General features: G+C 46.6%; 1 protein-coding gene across 3 annotated transcripts in view; it reads right to left on the bottom strand.

Moving 5' to 3' along the window:
* Positions 1-3,031: 3,031 nt before the first annotated feature.
* Positions 3,032-22,258, bottom strand: part of Gata6 (GATA binding protein 6) — a 32,500-nt gene continuing 13,273 nt past the window's right edge. For all 3 annotated transcript variants that reach the window (XM_051202030.1, XM_051202031.1, XM_051202033.1), the window contains exon 7: positions 3,032-4,426. In XM_051202030.1, coding sequence (XP_051057987.1) covers positions 4,268-4,426 — 159 coding nt within the window. In that variant the 3' untranslated portion in view covers positions 3,032-4,267. The remainder of the gene's footprint in view (positions 4,427-22,258) is intronic.

Genomic DNA, 22,258 nt, shown 5'->3' on the forward strand with positions numbered 1-22,258 from the left:
CACATACACTAAGAGAAAAGCTCAGAGCAGTGTTCAGAGTCTGCCACCACATCCATAAAACTGTGAAATGGGTGCTGTTACATGCCCGTGTGTGCACCCCTAGCCAATGGGCTTCATCTATGTGACCACTAAGATGGGCACCGTGGCTCAGGCCTGTAATCCTAGCACTTAGCTGGCTGAGGCAGTAGGTTTGGTGCAAGCCAGAGGCCAACCTGGCCTATATAGTAAAAAGCTCCAGCACATAGACACGCACCTGGGGAATGGGGGTGGAGAAAAGAGGAGAGGGGGGAGGGGAAGAAGGGGAAGAGGGAGCAAGGGGTAAAAGATGGAAACAAAAAGGGAGATGAATGGAAAGGAACGAAATGGAAGAGAAACAGGAGCAGAGACAGCCAAAGTGCAGAAGTGAAGCCAACCATTGCCTCTATCGCCTGGATTCTGTTTTAGTCAGGCGATGTTAGCCAGGTGGTGGTGGTTCATGCTTTTAATCCCAGCACTCAGGAGACGAGCAGAGGGATCAATGTGAGTTCAAGGGCAGCCTGGTCTACAGATTGAGTTTCAGGGCGGCCCAGACTAAATAGAAAGAGAACCCCATCTTTTATCTTTTTTTTTAATCTTTTTATTTTATTTTTATTTATGTTTTATTTTTTAAGAACCCCCATCTTTAAAAAAATAATAATAATAACAACGACCTAAAGCTAATTAACACAAAGGCCAAAACGTGTAGCTTCCCTAACCTTACACAAACCCTGTAAATCCAGATGCTGGGGGGGGGGGTGAGGTATGGACCCACGGATCAGTGCACATCTTTCAACTACTGTGTGCAGTTCTGCTGCGCCCAGAGTCACTGTCAATGAGGTTATTAAAGTAATGATAGCAACAGTTGTGTAAACTGCAAATGCACTCACCAAAGGAGATAGAGCCCAAAACACCACTGCCAAGATCTTGTAGAAGTCAAGGGGGGAGGGGGTGAACACAACAAAACTCAAAGGACTTTGCACCAGTGAGAGATTCTTATATTTTTGGGAGGTGGAGGCAGAAGGACCAAGAGTTCAAGGCCAATCTTGTCAAGTTAGGAGGTAATGTGGGCTATGTGAGAGTCTCCCAAAAGCCCAACCACACTAAATGAAAACAAACTCTCAAACTCCAAACAGCCAATCCTCCCAAGTGCCTGGAGTACAGGCCTGCCCCAGAGTGGCCACCTTTAAGTGGACATGGAAAGGTAAGGGGTTCAAATGTACGCTGGGACCATGGGACCAGGCTGTAGACTTTGTGTGAGTCCCTTCTCTTGCCTGGTATCACACATCTAGGTTTTTTTTTTTTTTTTGGTCTGAGACAAGCTTGTTTGTGTGCAGAACTTGGTATAGGAATCAGCACACAGGCTGGGGAAAGGCTTCCTTGTTTTTTTGTTTGTTTGTTTTGTTTTTGTAAGATGCTGGTTATGTAAACAGGAAGATCTGAGTTCAGATCCCAGTATAGCTCAGGTGTGTGAGCTGAGCATCAGACAGAGAGGCAGAGGTTTGCTGACTGGTACATTCTAGGTTTAATGAGAGATGCTACCTCAAAGCTAAGGTTATTTTATAAGATCATTCCCAAACAATACAGGAAATTGCCTAACATTGCTCTCTCCAGCCTCCCCATGTGTACACAGCAGCCAGTGTACCCTTTCCGACATGCATGCACCACACAAACACATCACTCCAGAAGTGTCACATGGATTTACTATTTCCTCAGGCTGGCCTTGGAATGTTAAAGGAAAAGAATCCATTAAAAAAAATAGCTGAATATGCTGGGGATATATGTTGGCAAGACCGGCACACAAAGCCTGGGCTTGACTTGCAGCACCACAGCAAAATGGAAGCAGGGTTTGGTGGCACAAGCCTGTTAATCCTAGCATTCAGGAGGTAGAGGCAGAAGCATCGGTTCAAGGCCACCCTCTGCTACATAGGCAATTCCCAGCCATGAGACTGTCCCAAAGATAAACTATTTCTATAGCTATATATAAAGTGCACAAAAGGTGTCGTGTTCTGTTGTAGAAACTGGAACACAGCAAGTGTTATCTAAGTACAATTGTATTTCCTCAGTCTGTTAAAGGAGCAAACACAAAAATATTGAGAAAGCCCATAGACGGAGGTGGGGGGAAGGGAGAGGAAACTCTGTGATAGCTAAGAAGACACAGAAGGGAAACAATGACAAATTAGCTGTTTCTAAGAAATAAAGCACACACTGAAAGACACTGAACTGATGAGCTAAGCAAAGCAAAGCTGGTTTTTTGTTTTTTTTTTTTTTTTTTTCTTCCCCTAGTTCTGCAGACCCAGAGGCTGCCAGACTTTTCCATTTCCCGGTCTGGGTCCATATGGATGTGTAAATTTTCTCTGAAGGACTGCAGACCAACAGGGTCACAGTGAGGGGCAGTGGCAAGTCTCACCAACCAAACCATCCTCTTGAACCTGATAGGATACATTCTCCCTGGACCTCCAAGACCAATGCTTGGCGTGGAGAACAGGACCGTTCACTGATGGTCTGATTCCACCAGCTTCCCTGGTTTGGAGGGCCCTTTCAGACTTGGAGACTCCAAACAAACTGGGCTACAGGCCCACTATTGCCTTAAACACAATATGCCGGTAGGACTGTGGGTCACACATACAGATGGAGGCAACTCATTCTAAAGCTGAAAAGATGTCTGGACCTTAAGAGATGGCCATTAATAACAGAAGTGGGAACATTTCTGCTAAACAGTTTATCTGTAATTGCTATAGTGTAACCACTCATTCACAAGGAACTCCTGGGCTGGCTAGGATGTTGTCATTTGAGCAGTGGTCCTAAACAGAATGCTCATAATCTCAGACAGTGCCGTCGTTGCCAACCTAAAAGGGAAGTGCTAGCTCACTGCACGTGCTAATAACATCAAATAAACCAACATGCTCCCAAAGGTCTCAAGGCAGCTTGCAAACACCACGGGCACTGTGTTCTGTGTAACCATTTATAGACACACAGCAACAAAATTAAGATGAAAAGGAAGGAACTCACTGTACAGAACACAAAAACAATTCCCTTTTTATTTCTTAAAACTCTGGTGAAATAGGTTTCCATACGACATCCCATTTAAAAAAAAAAAAACAAAAACAAAACAAAACTTAATGTAAACCAACCTGTGGGTTAGTCACACGGTACAGACTTCAAGAGTGTTTACAGATGCTTAGAATATTTACAAATGCTGTTCTTTAGGTAGTAAAGGTTTGTTGCAATTTCCAGCACTTTTTTTCCTCGGTAAAAGAAAGGGGGCTGTGTTGGTGTAGTGTTCTTGTATAAAAATTCATAAATGGAGAAAAGGCAATTTTCCTGAGAGAAGATTTGTTCTTGAAATTTTTTTTTTGTTATTGGTTTTTTTTTTCTTTTTTCTTTTTTTTTTTTTTTTCTTTTTCTTTTTTAAACAATTGGGAATACAGAAATGGGCCGTGGGTGTAAGAAGCATATGTCTAAGTTAACATTTTTTTTTAAATTATTTTAAGTACCATTAAGTTAAAATGTTTACATTCATTATAAAAAATGCTGTTAAATCTTATGCAAATGATTTAACACTGATTGCTGCAACGCAAATTGCACTTAAAAAAATTATTGTGTACATGGAAGAAAAATATCTTGTTTGCTACCCTGTTTACAAATTCCAAGTGGCCTCAGATCAGCCACTACAATGAACGCTGAGAAACATCAGTCAGCATCTGTCCGTTATAATTCGGTCTTGCAAACTAATATTCTTGTCGAGACCCCAGGACTGCATTCAGCCTCCGGGATGTACCGAATGGCTTCAATGCTCCTCTCCACGAATGCTTGTGAAATGTGCACATCAATCAGGTATGAAGAAATTCTGGGATAACCAAGGTTGATCACAAGAAGCGCATGATTTGGGGTAATTTGCATAAAACATTTTAAATCTTTCAGTCTTCCTTAGCAGACAAGGCCTCAGTCACTGGTGCAGTTTCTGCCACTGGTGCGGGCAGACCCAGAGGCAGGCTGGCTGGAGGTGGCCCAGGCTGGCGGGAGCAGGCCTTGTACCTGCCATGATGTCCCTTCCTGCAGGAGCTGTCTCTTCTTACTTCAGCAAGCTTCTTGGGAAATATATCTCTTTCAAAACAAAGGCACGGAAATCATGCATCGAAGGAATGTTATGTCTGCATTTTTGCTGCCGTCTGGACCGCTGGACAAACTCAGGCAAGGGGCACGAGGCCCTCAGAGCCCTCCTGGCCTCTTGTCATTTGTCAGCACCATCTCAGGCCAGGGCCAGAGCACACCAAGAATCCTGCCGTACGGAGGATGTGACTTCGGTGGGAGAGGACAGGCTGACACCTATGTAGAGGCCATCTTGACCTGAATACTTGAGGTCACTGTTCTCGGAGTTGGTACCCTCTCCTACTGCAGAGGCGCCGGCCTGGTAGAAGAGGAGAGCAGAGAAGGAGAGACAGTTAAACATCGATCCATTAGCTGGCCCAGTCCTCCGGCCTCAACCTCTGGGAACAAATGATATGACGGGGACAACTAAGGCCAGAGTTGACCCAGAGAACCCAGGAGGAATAAAGCCAGTTTCGTCCTTTCTTGCTCAGTGCCAGCCAGTGCCGTTCGCCTGGCGAGACGCACATGTGACAGAGGACTCCAGTTTGTCAGAGTGATGCGTGAAATACCAGAGAGGTAAAACACTATGTAGGTGTAGGTCAGACACTGTCAGAACCTGACATACACATTACAAAACATCGTAGGATGAACCCAGACAACTGGAACATTTACCTGGAATCCGCTTAGACTACAGCTTAAGGGACAAGTTTGGAAGTATCTCAAAACTCCAGGCATAACCATATACTCTCTAGTCTTCCCAAATTTCAGGCACCCTAAGTTCTTCCATTAGGGCTCTGTTCCATACTGTATACTTGAAACAGGTTATGATTCCTTAAAACTTTTTAAATATTATTTTCTGGAAGCGCCACCCCTAAAATTCCTCAGCCACACTGATGTTCTGGCTATTTCTCAGAAACTCAGGGCGCAGTTTGAACAGGGGTGTGCTAGGGTTCTGTGTGGCCTGGAGACGATGCAGTCCTATGGACGCCTTTTCTCAAGGGGGCTCTGCATTGTTTCCAACCCTCACATACCTGCGTGGAGCTGTAAGGCAGTGCTCTAGGAGAAAACTTTACCGGTCCAGTCATGTGACCTGTCTCCTCCTCACCCAAGCTTTCCAACAGGACAGACCAAACCCAACTATCCACGTCGTCTGAGTTACTCGGGTCTGAGCCAGGGGGACTGAGAGTTCAAGGTCTGGGGTTAGGCGTGAATGCCTGTAAGCCCAGCACCCAAGGGTCCAAGGCAAACCAGGCTAGCACAGTACGTCCTAGGCCAACCCAGACTATGAAATACGACCCTGATGCTCTCTATTAAGATATCTCTTTCATTGCTCTTCCACTGCATCCCTCCCTGCCTTTGGAGCCCACTCTCCACGGTGGGATTCCATGCTCAGTCTTAAAGCATGGGAAGGGGACCTGGCCCTGCCCCAATCTACTGTACCAGGCTATGTTGACTCCTCATGGGAGCCCTTACCCATACCCATGAGGGATAGACTGGGGGGGGGGGAGGACTGGGGGGGAGGACTGGGGGGGAGAACTGTGGCTGGAATGTAAAATGAAATTTTAAAAAATTGAAATGGAAAAATAAAAAACTACAATTAAGATTAAAAAATACAACCCTGAAGGGAGAGGGGAAGACAAAAATACAGTCCATTCGGGGCCAGTCTTGGCAATTTAGCAACATTCAAAGTCAAAAGTAGGCATGAGAAGGGAAAGGATGAGCAAGAGGGAGGAGGGGAGGGAAAAAACGGCACACTTAAAATTTAAATGTAGTAAGCATGAAACCATTTTGTAATGTGCATGTACAAACGGAGTGAAACTTCACGAAGTTGTTGAGATGTCAAAACTTTTGTGTTGTTGGTTTTGCTTTGTTTTGTTGTTTGAGATGGTTTCTATGTGTAGCCCTGACTGTCCCGGAACTCGCTCTGTAGGCTAGGCTGGCCTCGAATTCGAGCCACCCATGCCCAGTTTGAGATATCCAAAATTTAATAGATATTCTTGTGAAATTGTTGAGATAACTGCAATAATGTTGCCAAGCAAGTGGATGCTGCCGATAGCACGGCACTTGTAATTCTGAGGAGTACCTTCAGATCTTAATTCCAGAAACTCCATTACAAGCAAATCGAGGGCGGATCTACATTTAAGTGACACAAGACTGAGAGCCAACTGTCAAAGAATCCCTTGTGTTAGAAAGGCATTCTACAATAGGATCAGAGGATACGGGGAGATTTCCGTTACAGCCAAATTCTCACCAATCTGCTTAGTCCAGAAACAGCAAATCTGCTGGTTTCTGGCTGTGCCTGAAATGCAGTGTGCTTGGACTGCCCATATAGCAGGGTTGGCTGAGCACAAGGCTGGGAGCTCCCAGGAGCCAGTGTGTAAGGCTGGGCAGCAAGGAGCTTAACCGCCTGTCCTAGCTGACAGCTTAAGACCAGTGGAAGGGCAAGAGTCAGAAAAGGAATCAGAGGCCAAAGGCTTCTGGGTTAGGACCGAAATCAGCCTGCTTGGTGGGGACAGGTTGAATTCCAAAGTTCTGGGTGGGTCATGCAGAGGGTGCAGCGTCTCCCTAGGTCTCCTGTGTATACTGATTACCTGGCTTAGATATGGCTCAGGAGGTCATGTCTGTAATCACATCAGCATGCTGCCTTACTATGTGAGCATTACACAGGGAAGCTATGTTCTCTAATATTTCTTTATTGACATGTGTATGTGTGCATGTGCACATGTGTGCAAATAGATGTGTTCTCCACAGCATACATGTATCAGTCAAATTTACAGGAGTCGGGGTTCTCTCCTACTACCCTGGGCCTTTCCTCATTTAGCCCCCCGCTACTGTTACTAGTGAGATAGGGGTCTTCAAGAAAAGGGGTCTGCGTGAGATGGGATGGCTTGAGAATGCAGAAAAGAGAGATATGGCTGGAGAGCAGACTAGAAAGACTGGTATCAAATGCCCTGAGCCTGATTCCTCATCTATAAAATAGATTATCCAGGGCTGGAGATAGATGGCTGAGCAATTGAGAGCACCGGCTGCCCATACAGAGGTCCTGGGGTTCAGTTCCCAGCACCCACATGGTAGCTCCCAACTGTCTGTAGCTCCAGTTCCAGGGGGCTGAACACCCTCATACAGATAACACATGCAGTCAAAATGCTACATGCATAAAAATAAATGAATAAATAGTTCTCTGGGGAGGGAAGGAGGACAGAAAGGGAGAAAAGGAGGGAAATAGTCGGGTATGGTGACATATACCGTTAATCCCAGCACTCAGGAGGGAGGCAGAGGCAGGCTGATCTTAGAGTTTGAGGCCAGCCTGGTCTACAGAATGAGTATCAGGCTAGCCAGGGCTACAGTGCTTTTGTTCCTGGACAATGATTATTGTAGTCACCTGGGCTCAGGGGAGAGAATACACAGGAGAGAGTATCTTAACAACAACTTAACAACAGTACTTTCTATGTGTGTAGCCTTTACTACAGTGGAGACTTTATATACAGATGTTAGCCACTAACAATGACCGACATAGGTGCATTTAGATGTCCATTTCATTTTACTTCATTTTTTTTTTCCAGACAGCGTTTCTCTGTGTGGCCCTGGCTGTCCTGGAACTCTGTAGACCAGGCTTGCCTCAAAAACAGCAGTGGGAGTAAAAGCCAAGGGCCAAGCTATGCACTTGTCTGTCTGTCTGTCTGAGAAAGGGGTCTTACTATGCAGTCCTAACTGGCCTGTAATTCACTATTTAGACCAGAGCTCTGTTGTTCTTTTGTTACAGTTATAAGAATAAAAGCTGGAGAAGGGGTGGGGTTGAGTGGTCCTGGGTGAGGGTCCCAAGTGAGTGGGGTCCCAAAGTAAGGGACCACGTGGGAGAGCATAGCAGGTTCCAAAGGGTGACCGAGGCAGAGGGAATAACACGCCAGGCAGAGAGAGCTTGAATGAGGAGTTTATTTAGGAAGGGGAGTGAGGGGGAAGGGAACAGAAGAGGAGAGGGGGGGAGAGGGAGAGGGAGACAGGGAGGGGGAGTGAAAAAAGGAAAGCAAAAGCGATCATAAGTGGGCAGGGGTCTGGCATTTAAAGGGGTCCTTTGCACCTGCCTGCAGACTAGAACTCTTGGAACCCTGGGCTGACCAGAGCACTGCCTGAGTGCATTCTGCCAAGTGACAGGGGCAGGCCAGCGTAATGCCTGAATCCTTACAAGCTCTACCTGCCTCTGTCTCCCAAAGCTTTGCATTTTAATTTTAGTGACCGTTCTTCAGGAAACACAAGACGCTCAACAGCTGCTCAAAAGGACCCTTGGGTCCTGGCATTATTTTTCAAATAAATCATGTTTTAAAAGAAAATCTTTGGAGGCACAGTTCTTTGGAGTCTGGGGCTGGAGGAATACCATGATTTGGAGGCCAGCTGGGATACCTAATGGGATCCAAGTCAGCCTATGTTGGGGTCCTTCCTCAATGAAACAGAGAAGAGGAAGCCTCAGGCTTTCCCACGCAAACACAAGAGCAAGGAAACAGCCTTTTTAGTACTCTTCTATGTCTGAACAATGACTCCAAGTTTCTGAGTAGTAACTGTCTTCTCTGTGAATATTAAGCTACATAGGTAAGATCAGTCCTGAAAGGCCCTGCCAACCCCGAATGAGGATACGTGCTCCTGAGAAACATCAGCCCTGTGGGAGTTAAAAGCAACAGCTGAACCTTCCAGGAAACAAAGAATCATACCTTTCCTCTGTGTGTGTGTGGGGGGGGGGAGAGGAGAGGAGGGAGAGAGAGAGATTATGGGGTGTGACTATGCCACACCATGTATGTGGGCAGACAACTTCATGGAATCCATTTTTCTCTTTCTCTCTCCTTCCAACTTTATATGCTTTCTAGGAATAGAACTCAGGACACCGGGCTTGTACTGCAAACGTCTTTAGCTACTGGACCGTCTTGCTAGCCCTAAGAACAGAATACTTAAACATGAACTACAATACAAGAAGTCTCGGGGCTCAGATGTGCTGCAGTGGGGGATGCTCAGGTTTTTCTGGCACCAGAGGGGAAGAGGGAGTCTTTATAATGCTTCGAAAGGCTGGTGTCAATTAAATATGCCAGTCCATTTGTCTGTAGTCCTTGAGACTACAGTTTGATTTTGACAAAAGGCAATTAACATTAGTGCCCAGGGTCACTGAGAAGTTTATGCCCTGCTGAACTCTGCAATTTCACCTCTGGAAATTCATCATAAGGAAAGGAAAGGTGTTACAAAGGAAGCCATCCATTACTGGATGTACTTAAAATAGTTGAAATCCTGGGAATGGTCTGGAAAAGCTGGGTCATCCGCTCCATCAACTGTTATGCAATTAAAAATAATAAGATCACGTAGCAAAATGGAAAAACTCCCGTCATACAATGGTAAGTGAAAAACAGCAGGACATGAATTAATTCTATGTCCCGCGCAATAAGCCTGAGTAACACAAGGGAACCTGGACAGCTGAGAGGACTAGGCCCATCTGCCAGCTGCTCCTCCTTGAGGATTCACCTTTAACTGTTGTAACACAGCAGGCTTCAGAAACCAGAGGCCTAAGTTAAAGGTCAGCAAAGTAGATCAAATGAGAGAATGGGCGCGAATGAAGGGGCTACTGAATGGGGAGAGGCCAGAGGGTCAAGTGCATCCCCGAAACCAGCAGAGGCCTGACCACCCAAGCCTGGGGGAAAGATACTGCTCCAGCTCCAGAGCATCTGTGTCCTGCCTGGAATATTCTCACAGCTGGGGAAAATGGCAGGAAGAGTCACTAACTCCCCTGAAGAGACCTAGCTCACTACTGGTTTCCATCTTAGTCCTTTCCCCTCTTAGGTCTTATTCACGGAGCGTCTGAGGGGAAGAAAAAATTCAGAAAGCATTCATGATAACCTTGGAACCAAGTCTGTCCATGCATATTCACTGAGTATGGGTCATGCCAGTTATCTCTACACTTCGGAAATGGTGGCTGTGAGACCAGCATGGACTAATATAGTAAGGCCCAGTCTGTCTGTCTGTCTGCTTCTCTCTGTCTCTCTCTGTCTCTCTCTTTCTCTCTCTCTCTCTCTGTCTCTCTCTGTCTGTCTCTGTCTCTCTCTCTCTCTCTCTCTCTCTCTGGCACAGTATCTCATACCCAGTACTGAAGCTGGGAAAGAGACCAGCCTGGGTTTTGTCGAACAAGGAAAAGAGGGGAGAGCTGGGCACCGTGGTGAACCTCTGTGATCCCAGGACCCCGGAAGTGGAGGCAGGACGATAGGGGTCCACGCTCATCCTCCTCAGCTGTACGCTGGATTGGAGGCTACTATGGGTTATGAGACACTGTCCCGCCAGGAAAAAAGAAAAGAAGGAAGGAAGGAAGAAAGAAAGAGAGAGAGAATGAACCTGAAACAAAAAAGCAACAACAATTATCCGGTAAGAGTCTTAGTGGTGACACACGCCTTTAGTCCCAGCCCAAGGGACAGGCAGGCTGAACTGAGTTCAGAACAACCAGGGCTACATACTGAGACCCTACATCACAACAACCAAATCAAAGAATGTCCATGAGTTAACCATTTCCCACATCTAATTAAGCCCTTCAAAGCACTTTATCAAATGGTGGGCCTCTCGGTATAGCAGAAGGCTCTTCTGGAACGGAAACAAATGTTCCTGAGGGAAAACAGAGAAGAGCACTTATGGATACCCAGAGCCTAACTGTCCTTTCTCCCTCCCCCAGGCAGAAGCCCCCCCCCTCCCAGATCAAAGTGCAATGAGGGTGGAGTAGAAATCTGTTCTGTGTTTCCATTCACAGCTTATCTGCCCTCCACCCTCCCACGGACAACTGAAAATGGAGGCACTTCCTGTTGAAAGGACGCGTTATCAGCGCCAGGCTCTGCCTGGGCTTAGCATAGCAAGCAGGCAGGGTAGGTGGGAAACAGCCACACCACCAGGCTGGAAAGAAAGAAGTGCTTGCTTCCAGGGAGAACTTGAGCAGCATGGAAAATGTTCATTAGCCGGGGAGGCAGAGGGAGTCGGCCTCACCCACCGGCCTCCTCGGAGGATAAAGCCACTCTGCCCTGAACATGGCCAGGAACGTTAGTAAAGACAGGCTTGGCGCTCCCAGGCTGTCAAGCGCTCAGTGTCTATAGCAGCCGGCTCCTGGCACTAATGCTCTTTCTTGTCCTTGCTGTCACATGGTTCAGTGATGGATAACTAGGGAGAGCCTCCATGGGAATGGAACGGGAAAGACAGGCAATGCGCTGAGCAATCCTGACAACCTCAGTTCAATTTATAAACCACGCAAAAAAAGGAGAAAACCACTCTTGAAAGCTGTCCCCCACAGGGAGGGCGGAGGAGTACTTATAAACACAGCACACGTACAGGAAAAATTCCAATTTGAAAAAGAACAGGATGCTGGGCCCAGCGTCGCATGCCTTTGGGGAGGCAGAAGCAAGAGAAGCTGTGAGTTCCAGGTGACCCTGGTGTACATAGTAAGACACTATTTGAAAAAGAAAAACAACAACACAGAGTTAAAGGCAACAGAAAAAGAAAGTTTTCTGACTTAAGAAATTATATGTGCATAGGCACTTTGGAGATGGGGTTGTGCTATGAGCTCAGGCTAGCCCTGACTCACTCACCTTCCTCCTGGTATCACAGAGGTGTGCTACTGTATGACCCTAAATTTAATTTTGTAAGGAAACCCCCCCCAAAAAAAAAGATGTTAAAGAGATAGCTCAGTTAGTTGAGTGCTTGCCAAGAGTACAAGAAACCCCAGGTTCAGTCCCTCCCCCAAGTGAGCCAGGCCCCTGGCCTGTAATCCCAGCACCGGCAAGAGGGAGGGTCAAAGGGCTCAGGGGTTCAGTGTCCTCTCAAGCAGAAGCCAGCAGGAGTGGGCCCCAAGGGGCACTGTGTCTGTCAGACCAAGGGCACAGAGGAGCTCCACTCTGCAGATAGAAAGTGCTGTGCCCAGGCCAAGGTGCAGGGAATGTGGTCATTCGTGCCCAGAATGGGGCCTAGTGGACATCACACTCTAACCTTCAAGACCTTGATGCCTCCCTGTGCATCCTCAGTCTGTGGTCTTGACTCCTGTGTGAGGGGAAGCCAGTCTTCACCCCGCCTCACCACCCCCCGGTTAAACTCCTGTGGGCTCTAGCTCCATTGTGCAAAACAAAAAGTTACGTCTGAATCCCAGCAAAGGGAAAATACTTGCTTGGAAACCTTCACTTGCACTAGAAAAGTAAGAAGGATCGTTCAGGCAGAGGGGAAAATAAGACAAGACTCAAGGGTGACTCGGTAAGTCCCTTCCCAAGGTGACATGTAACAGTCATATTCCTTGAGGACATCTGAGAATTGTCCCTCACAGTACAGTCCTAATTCTCTATAAAAGCTTTAGAACGCCAGCCAGTCTGAACACCTCCCTGCCCAACAAGCAGCCAGTAACCTCAACCGCTTACCTAGCTCAGCATGCTGATTCCTTCCTGCAATGTCACTGTTTGCCCTGGGATCCTGGCTCCACTCACGCTGTAGGCCACCGCCCTTCTCTAGAGAGGAAATGATTCTGGAGCCAGGAACCATCCATGGTGAGGAAGGCTGCCAGTTCAAGACTATGCTGAGAGGCATCTATACACTGCGAGGATCTGCCCTTAACTTGAAGTCAATCCGGAAACACTCTCAATCAAAGGCTTGTGAAATCAGAATGGATTATTCTATTTTAGTCATTAATGAAGCTGCACAGGACCCTGAGGCAAACATTTAAAACCCTGTGAGTCATCGTCTTCACGGGCTTTTCAGGAGCTGGGTGAGGATCCTAAACTCTGGGCTTCGGTGCAAAAATACGCAAGCGAGGTCAGAAGACCAGACACACAGCCACCATGGCAGGAACCAAGGAGACACTGTGAAGATGCTATCGAGAAATAGAAATCTTGAAAACAAGGCTACTTCGTACAACACAGGAACCCTACATCCTTATGATTCCCTTCTAGAGAGTAAATATCTATTTTCGGAGTCTTGGGGGGTGGCATTCCATGAAAACATTGCTGTCAACATTCAAGCTTCCATTAAGTGCTGCTATTCTTCTTGGGCTTCAAAGCAATCTGTGCCATCTCCCATTTATGCAAAACAATATTCCTAAGGACCAGATGGGGGGAATGACTCTTCCCATGAAGGAGGACAGGCCTTGCCAGTTAGTTCCCTGTGGTCACAGGGAGCTGCAGCTAGCTCTTGGCTGTCCGAACCTGCCTCCTCCCAGCAACTAATCCATGAACCCCAAAGTAAATTTCAGATCATATCCAGGCTTCACTACAAATCAAGTACTAAATTTAGTGACAACATTAAACATAAAGTCTTGGTTCTTGATATAATAAAATATGGCTTGTTGTAACGCTGGTGGAAAATTATTGTAACTATGGTGAAAACTGGCCATGCCAACATATCAGACAGGCAGCAGGCTGGAGTTGATCCCCCAGAAACATCAGGTACTGTCTTGGAATTCTGTTCATCACATGACATGGCTGGTGACGGATACTTGTCACTGCTCTTAGGAAATAGAAGCAGGAAAATCGTAGAGTTCCTGGCCAGTCTCAGCTACACAGCAAGTCTGAGGCCAGCCTGGCCTATGTAAGATGCTGTCACAGACACACAAACTAGGTAGGCCATCATAAAGCCAGTTATGACAGTAGCTGAATTACAAGCCATTAAGCTTGACAACACCTGTCTATAAGGTACCTGAAAAGTGTTGGCAGTTCAGAGAAAACAGGTAACCCTAAACATGGGTGGTGCCATCAGACTGTGTCTAATGCAGGCCCATTACAGGTAACCCTAAACAGGAGCAGGGCCAGACTGTGTCTAATTTAGACCCATTAAATCTTCATTTTGCTAGTAACCCTTTTGGCAGACACCCATGAAATACATAATAAATTACTTCAATTCCAGTAAAAGAATTCATCTCAGACCACCCTAAGCCAGATTTCGTGTGTTTAGCCTTGTTTTCCCGTAACATTATTTCATTCTGTGACAATTTTGTATAATTTTATAGAGGGATTTAAAAAAATAGGTAAAGAATCTTTAATTTGGGTTCCAATCTTTAATTCCCAAATTAAAGATTAAAAAAGAATCTTCAATCTTTATTAACCCTTAATAACATCTGCCTGCACTTACTCTGGCTTTTAGAACTGAGTGGCCAGGGTCGCTTAGGAAATCGGCCTTAGTTTCAAGGTAACTGGGTGGACGCGCGTGTTACAGCAACACGAGACCTGTCTTTAACAGACACTCAAAAGCCGAGGCTATTAAAGACATAGTGGGCGTTCTTCTTCCTACTCCTCCCGTAACATACGCACACACTCTCTCACTCACAAGTTTAGAAAATGAAAGTATAAAAATCCAACTACTGACTCTGCTAGGGTGACTCTGTGAAGGCCAGTGTGCTCTCGTAGGGTTAGAAGTTACTAGAAAGGCTGAGAAGCAGCCGAGTGAGAGGTGCCTGGTACATAGGGAATGTGAAGATAAAATGCCAACAAAATATTTATGCTAATGGTTTGCAGCATGTGGCGAGTGGGATATTAATAACTGAGTTGATTGGCCAGGCTTTACAGCCCTGACTTAGATAGGAGACGTTAGTTCCAGTCCCCGCTTCAACACCCGTCTTGTGTGTGACCTCAGGGAGTCAGCACCCTGCTTTATAAATGACACAGACAGTTACAGTGCCCAAGCCCCGTGCCCACGAGCCTACTGAAAATGTCTGTTTAATGATTTCATAAAACTGAGGGCTGTCTCGGTGCTCAGTAGGAAAAGGCACTTGCTAGCAGGCCTGATGATGTGAGTTTATTCTGTGACATCTGCATATGGGGGGGGGGACTTCTGCAAGTTGTCCTCTTACCTCTCTATGCAAGCTATCGTCATATGCGCATACTCATGCACACTCTGCCATCAAAATCAAAATCATAATTACCGCACAGAGCAATTTCCTGTTTTGTAATACTCTTACAAATAAAATAATAATTTCTACCTAATATCTCCCCTCTTCATCTACAATTCATTCTATTTTCTATATGTAAAGACTTAATTTAGATTGAGAGGATCTGCTTACTAGGCAGTGGTAGCACACACCTTTAATCCCAGCACTTGGGAGGCAGAGACAGCTGATCTCTGTGAGTTTTCGAGGCCAGCCTGGTCTAGTGAGTTCCAGGGCAGCCTCCAAAGCTACAGATAATCCCTGTCTTTAAAAAAAGAGAGAGAGTGTTCATTGGTAAAGTCCTTGCTTAGAGCTCACACGGGTCTTGGGTTCAACTCCTAGTACTGAACACAGAGCAAAGCTTAAGGGTGCATGCCTGCAACCCTAGCCTTTGAGGTGGAGGAGGGTGGAGTTCAAGGCCATGGGCTGCAGAAATGGCTCAGTTAAGAGTGATTGCTGCTATGTCATGAGGACCAGAGTTACAGTCCCAGAAACCATTAGACACCACCCGAACACCTGTAACTCCAGGCCCAGCCAGGGCTTCCCAGACACATGTGCTGGCACATTTGCACCTCTGTGCACACACAAGCACACACACCTGTACATGCAATAAACTTTCAAATGGGGCTGGAGAGATGGCTCAGTGATTAAAAGCACACACTGACTGCTCTTGCAGAGGTACCAAGTTTGGTTCCCAGGACCCAAATTGGAGAACTCACAAATGTTTGACTCCAGCTCCTCGGCAAAGAGGCTTTCTTCTGGCTTCCATGGACACTTGCACTCACGAGCATATGCCCACAAAAAAAAAAACATACCTAGCACAGACATACACCTAAGACCAAACACGTACTCTTGATTCCAGGGGAAGCAGAGGCAGCAGACGAAGCTCCATGAGCTTACAGCCATATTGTTCGCAGTCATACAGGACCCCAAGGCCAGCCTTGTGCACAAAGACACACACGGTCACTATTTACTAATTATTATTTTAATGGGAAGCTATTTGATTCTTAAATTACTCATTAAGACCGGTGAAATGTAAGAAAACATTATTTTTGTCTAAAGATTTTTGAAGAAAGCAGTAAGGCACACCTAGTCACAAACCAAATCCATGACCATTAATCTTGCCACATGTTCTTGAACCTCTTCCTTGCCTTTGTGACCCCTTAGAGTATGTAAGATACTTGATGGAAATTAAACTCTTACCCCGCCCCCAACTATATCCACTCACTTGTAAGTGAGAAAGTGGGTGATAAAATAAGGCTGGGTGGACCCTCATCTGTTCAGAGCACTTGTTGCTTTTACAGAAGACCTAAGTTTTATTCCCAGCACACATACAGCAGTGCACAAGCATCCATAACTCCAGATCTGGGGATGGGATGATCTTCCTGAGCTCCATGGGTAGCAGGCACATGGAGTGGTAACAGATTTCCAGAACATGCATGCATACTACATACATACATACATGCAGAGCAACACTCAGACACACAAATAAAACAATTCTTTAGGGAAAATATAGATTTTAGTTTGAGCACCTGAGGCTCTTGTGGAACACTCAAATGAAGGAGAAGGCAGAGCTATGCTGCATCCAGCTCCTCAGGAGGCTGGGACAGGAGAACCATTTTCACCCAGAGCATAGGGAAACCCTGCTATGATGGATGGACGGACGGACAGACAGGCAGATGAAGAGGCAGGCTAGAGAGATGACTCAGTAGTTAGAATCACTTACTACTTTCCCACCATCTAGTTCGGCTCCCAGCACCCACCCAGCTGGCTCAGAACCACCTGCAGCTCCAGAAGATCTGACACCCTCTTCTGGCCTCCATCAGTTCACACATATGTGTAATACACTTACAACCATACATTGACATAAATACAATAATTAAAAACAAACATAGCAGGCCTTGGGTTGTCATTCAGGTTGTAAGTGCTAGCCCAGCATCCTCCAAACCCTAGGTAGGGTACCCCACACTAAGGTAGATGAGGGGGTGGGAAGAGAAGCAGCTAAAGTGATAACTTTCTGGCCCGGGGCCAGCAAAAGCAAGTCACACTGTCCGTCCAGGCAGTCCTTCATGGACGTGCCTCCCGATGCCTGTGCAGGACAATTGGTCTGTTTACACCTTGGTAAACTCAAGTAATTCCAACACAGTAGAGAAAAACCTTCAAATAAAAAACTTTACTCTGGTAATCCCAGCACTCAGGAGGCACAGGCAGGCGGGTCTCTGAGTTGATGACAGCCTGGTCTACAGAGTGAGTTCCAGGACAGCCAGGGATATACACACACAGAAAGCCTGTCTCCAAAGAAAAAACAAGAAAGAAAAAGAAAAAAGAAAGGAGAAAACTTTTCAGCTGACAAGTGAAATCATAAACTAAGGAACGGATGCAATGTTTTCTAATTTCACCACAGGTTGCAAACACTTCTGGGAGGCCAAAAAACAAAACAAAACAAAACCCACAGGAGGATGAGAAGTTCAAGGCCAGGTTCAGATAGATATATAGGAGAATTTGAGGCCAGCCTGGACACATGAGGCCATGTCACAAGAAGGCAAAAATGTCAAGGCTGGAGAGATGCTTCCATGACTTGTTGCTCTTGCAGGGGACCTGGAGTTCAGTTCCCAGCAGCCACATGGTGGCTCACAACCATCCATGACTCCAAGGGGATCCATAGCCCTCGTGGACCACTCGAGGTACCAGGTACACGTGCATACACGCAGACAAAATATTCATACACATCAAATAAACAATTTTTTTTAATGTCTATGAAGAGAACTTCAGATACTACTCTACGCAAGTATCTCTACTTTTTCTGAAGCTTATTCTGCTCCATCCTAAAAAGTACCTGTCCCTAAGTCACCGTCGCTGTTGAAAAGCATGTAGGGGTGCGTGTATGCCACACAGCTCAAGGGTGCCTGCAGCAGAAAAAGAGGGCGGTGAGGTACAGAACACCTCAGAGACAGGGAGAGGGGGGCTTGACACCTATTAATACTCAAAACTGATCCAAGAGGGGAGGCCAAGGCCCAGACAGTGTCGTGAATGAGATTCAGGCTCTTCTGCCTCTCTGTGTCACCCAACATGTCAGAACTCCTGTCCGTTCTGGGGTACAGTGTACACCAGCCCTGCCCACCCTTGAGAAAGTGCGCTGTAAGGGTGTTAGTTCAGGGCACATAATGTGTTTCCACGAGGGAAGAAAAATGCGCCAGTGAGACAGGAAAGCAACATCGTGCAGGCATTGTTTGTTTCAATTATCAAAATATTCCCAATCAAAACCATGGCAACTGCTGGATTCTAACATACAGGCGTACAATGCAGCTGTCATGGGAGCCGGGGCTGGCTAAAGCTCCTAATTTACAAATGAACACAGTTCCTGCCTCCTTACTGTTGACTTGATACCCCTGGCCTCTACACACCCAAGCCCTGCATTCTAACCACACCAAATTCAATCAGCCAGCCTTTGGCGCCATGACTGCTGCTCCCCCTTCCTCCACACTCCTGTCGACATTTTGTTCTCTTCATTCTTAGTTCCTTACTGATTGGGAGGGGTGCTTATGTGAATGCCACTTCATTGGTGTGGACATCAGGGCAGCTTTGGGGGGGCTTTTATCTCACGCCCGCCCTCTGCATCCCTGGGACTGAATTCAAGTTTATCAGGCTAGACTGTGTAAGCACCTTTCCCAGATAACTGATCTCACTGGCTGTCTATCCCTATATCCCTATTTTACCCGGCAAAAGCCCTACACGATTGAGGGTAGAGGATACATGAACAAAATACCTCATACAAAACCCTCAAAGAACTTTTTTTTTCTTAATGAGAAAACTACCCAACTAGTGAGACATGGCACATGCCGGGAATCCTCGCAAGGAAATCAGGAGTTCAGCGTCATCACTAGCTACATAGGACCCTGTTTTTAAAAAAAAAAAAATCAAAAACCAAAAAACTAACTGGGGCTGAACAGATGGCTCAGCGCCTAAAGGCACTGACTGCTGTTCCAGGGTTCCAGCACCCCATGGTGGGGCACAGCTGTCTGCAACTCCACTTGCAGAGACCCCAGCCTCCTCTACCCCCTCAGGGCTCCTTAGGCACCAGGCACACACATGCAGGTGAAACACACCCCATACATGAAACAAACATTTTAAAAAACTACCTAGATGAGCATTACCCACGTCAGGGTTCTTCTACTACTCCACAAGCCTTTCCCAGCTCTGCAGCCAGAGCTGACGGCCCCCCCTCCCACCCCTCCACTTTCCAAGTCTGACTGGCAGAGAATCGCTATGTATGCCTGCATTCCTCCACCACCACCTCCCCGTTATGAACGGTTCCAGGCAAGACCTTTTCCGAAATACTTCAACAACATCCAGCAAAGCAGAGGACAGTTAGATGTTTCCCAAGGCAGAGTGCAGCGCTAAAAGTTTACCGATGCCTATAATATTATAGTTTCAATATAATCACGTTTTTAAGTAATTACTGCTACTATTTCTAGGCAGGCAAAATATGTCCATTGATTCTTTACGCTCACAATTAATTCTCTCTACATAACCCAAGTTGGCCTCAACCTGGACAATCTCCTGCCTCAATGTCTGAAGGTTTGAGGTTACAGGTATGGGTCTCCACTCTAAGCGGATGGGTGTCACAGATGTGTGCACACACAGTATTATTTTCCTGTGTTAGCATTTTAAGTCAGAGGAGAGAAAAGGCTATTATTATTTACAGGATGTAGTAAGTCTCTAAACAATCACTGAAACTGAACAGGTTAAAAACATGTTAACATCTTACCCCAAATAAAAGTAATGAAAGAGTCTACATAACTCAGCCAACAACTGGAATTGTTTTGTTTTAGTTTGGGGTTTGTGGGGGGTGGTTTTGTTTTGTTTTTGTGTGTGTGTGGGGGGGTGAGACAGGGTTTCTGTGTGTAGCACTGGTTATCCTAGAACTCACTCTCAAACTCAGATCTGCCACCTTTGCCTCCTGAGTACTAGGATTAAAGGTGTGTGCCCCTACACCTAGCCAAAATAATTCTTGTTTTGTTTTTTGGTTTTTAGAGACAAGGGTTTCTCTGTGGCTTTGGAGCCTGTCCTGGAACTAGCTCTTGAAGACCAGGCTGGTCTCGAACTCACAGAGATGTGTACTCTCGTCAATGCCAAGCTGCACACAAGGGAGTCTCCCCAGTACTGGATAGGAAACCCCTGCCTCCTCCTCCCTTCGGTCCATGCATCTCACACCAGTGCAACTTCCCACAAGGAGAAACCGAGTCATAGAGTGACTGGACTATGACTGGATGACTCACAGAAGTCTCTCTGATTCTCCCAGACAAAGGGTTCATTAAAGCACACAAATCAAGATGGGAATGAATGAACAAAAGGGAGCCTCGGAGCTCGAGTGATTTCCTAGCACTGTGCTCGCTGGGAAGACAGGTTTGGCCGAGCCAGGACTGGTGGCATTCTGAAGGCTTGCCTGGGAGACAGAGTTCAAGGGCAGCCTGGCAACTTAGGAAGATGACAAACACATTTTAAAGGCCAGACATGGTGGCCCACACCTTTAATTCCAACACTTGGGAGGTGGATCTCTGGGAGTTCAAGGTCAGCCTGGTCTACACAGGGAGTTTTAGCACAGTCATGGCTACATAATGAGGCCCTGCCTCAACAAACATTTTTTTTTTTTTTTTTTTTTTTTGTTAAATTGATGGTTAGCCACATTTTAAAAGGGTTGGGGACATCATACAGTATATTAACACTTGCCTAGCATCCACAAAGGCCTGGATTCAAAACTTAGTAAAAAAAAAAAAAAAAAAAAGTAAAGATTGGGCAGTTAAGATGGCCAGCTGGAAAACTGCGGGCCACACAAGCCTGTCTTCCCAGTGTGATCTCTAGAACCCCAAGGGGGAGAGAAGTGGCTCCCCAAAGCTGTGCTCTGATAGGCCCATGACCACCTCACCATGGCATAGGCACATACACAGCAGGAACACAGCAACAATGAGTTACATTAAGTATCTCAGAGTGGCAGAGGATGCTGGGAAAGGACCTGGGGTCTAGCTCGCATTTACAGCAGTAGACAAGACAGCCTCACTGCCCCTTGGTTCCCTTGGTCCTAAGGACCCTTGGCCAAGAGCCCCCAGGAAACTGATGCCCATGTAAACGGCCCACAGGCAAGAAGTCAGCTAGAAATGCCAGCAGTTCTGCCACCACAGGTTCCTAAAGTGACACTAAGGAGAAGACGGGTGGGGGTGGGGTGCTGCACCCCAGTGACAGTATTTGACTTCTCATGTAACTCAGGACCACTAAAGAGAGGCAGACACGCCCTTTCCATCCTCACTCAGTAGAGGGACTGTGGCTCCAGCTCCATCATCTATGGAGACTGCCTGGTATCTCCCTCCATCATAGTCCAATTGTCTCGTTCCGATCTCCACCACACACACACTGAACTTTCCACTACATCCATCCTCACAGGCAGCAATGGAAACCAATAGAGGCGATCGATCCACTCTTTGGAGATCTGTGCCCTACGCCAGTGAAGACATGTAACACCAGACAGCCTTGTATGGGGAATCCCATGTTCTCTTCAACCAGAATGTTTCTGATCTGCAGTGGATCAGTCACAGGTAGCTGCTTACCAACAGACACACAACCCAGCTGGGAAAAAGACACATTTCTAATGTCAAGCTTCTGCCAGCTTGTTCACAGGTCATTCCCAGCATCCTGTCCAGAGGCTCAGCTGCCACAGTGTCACACACACACACACACACACACACACACACAAATACAAGTTCAGCACAGCCAGAGAAGGTACTGGAAAGTGCTAAGGGACCGAGAGGTGAGTGCTCCTTGGGAATAATCTGGAGAAAGCACCCTAGCCTCCTCTTTAAGTAAAACAATAAATATCCAAAGGTGGCCAACAGTTAGTTCAGCAGCTGCCAGGTACTGATTCCTCACAGCCAAGTCAGGAGCAGCTGATGGGGACAGCTATGGTAGGGTTGCCATAAAAGAGAGCCTAATGCAAGCCTGGTACTCTCCACAGGAGGCTGGTCAAGAGCAACCAACCCCAACTAGGGCTGTCAACCAGCTCCAACCCCAGCAGCTGCCACAGGCTCCCAGGTCCCATGAAGGTTTCAGGGCTTAGAGCTTGCATGCAGGTCTGCAGCCTTGTAAATAAAGAGCCTCTCAGGTGTCCCCACTAAAACCCCTTACTTCTCTGCCTCCTGGTCTCCATCTAAGAAGCTAGTCTCTCCTCTTAAGGGCCCAAGCCACTAACAGCAAGCC

This window comes from Phodopus roborovskii, unplaced genomic scaffold, assembly GCF_943737965.1.
Source record: "Phodopus roborovskii unplaced genomic scaffold, PHOROB, whole genome shotgun sequence".
NCBI classification, from domain to species: domain Eukaryota; kingdom Metazoa; phylum Chordata; class Mammalia; order Rodentia; family Cricetidae; genus Phodopus; species Phodopus roborovskii.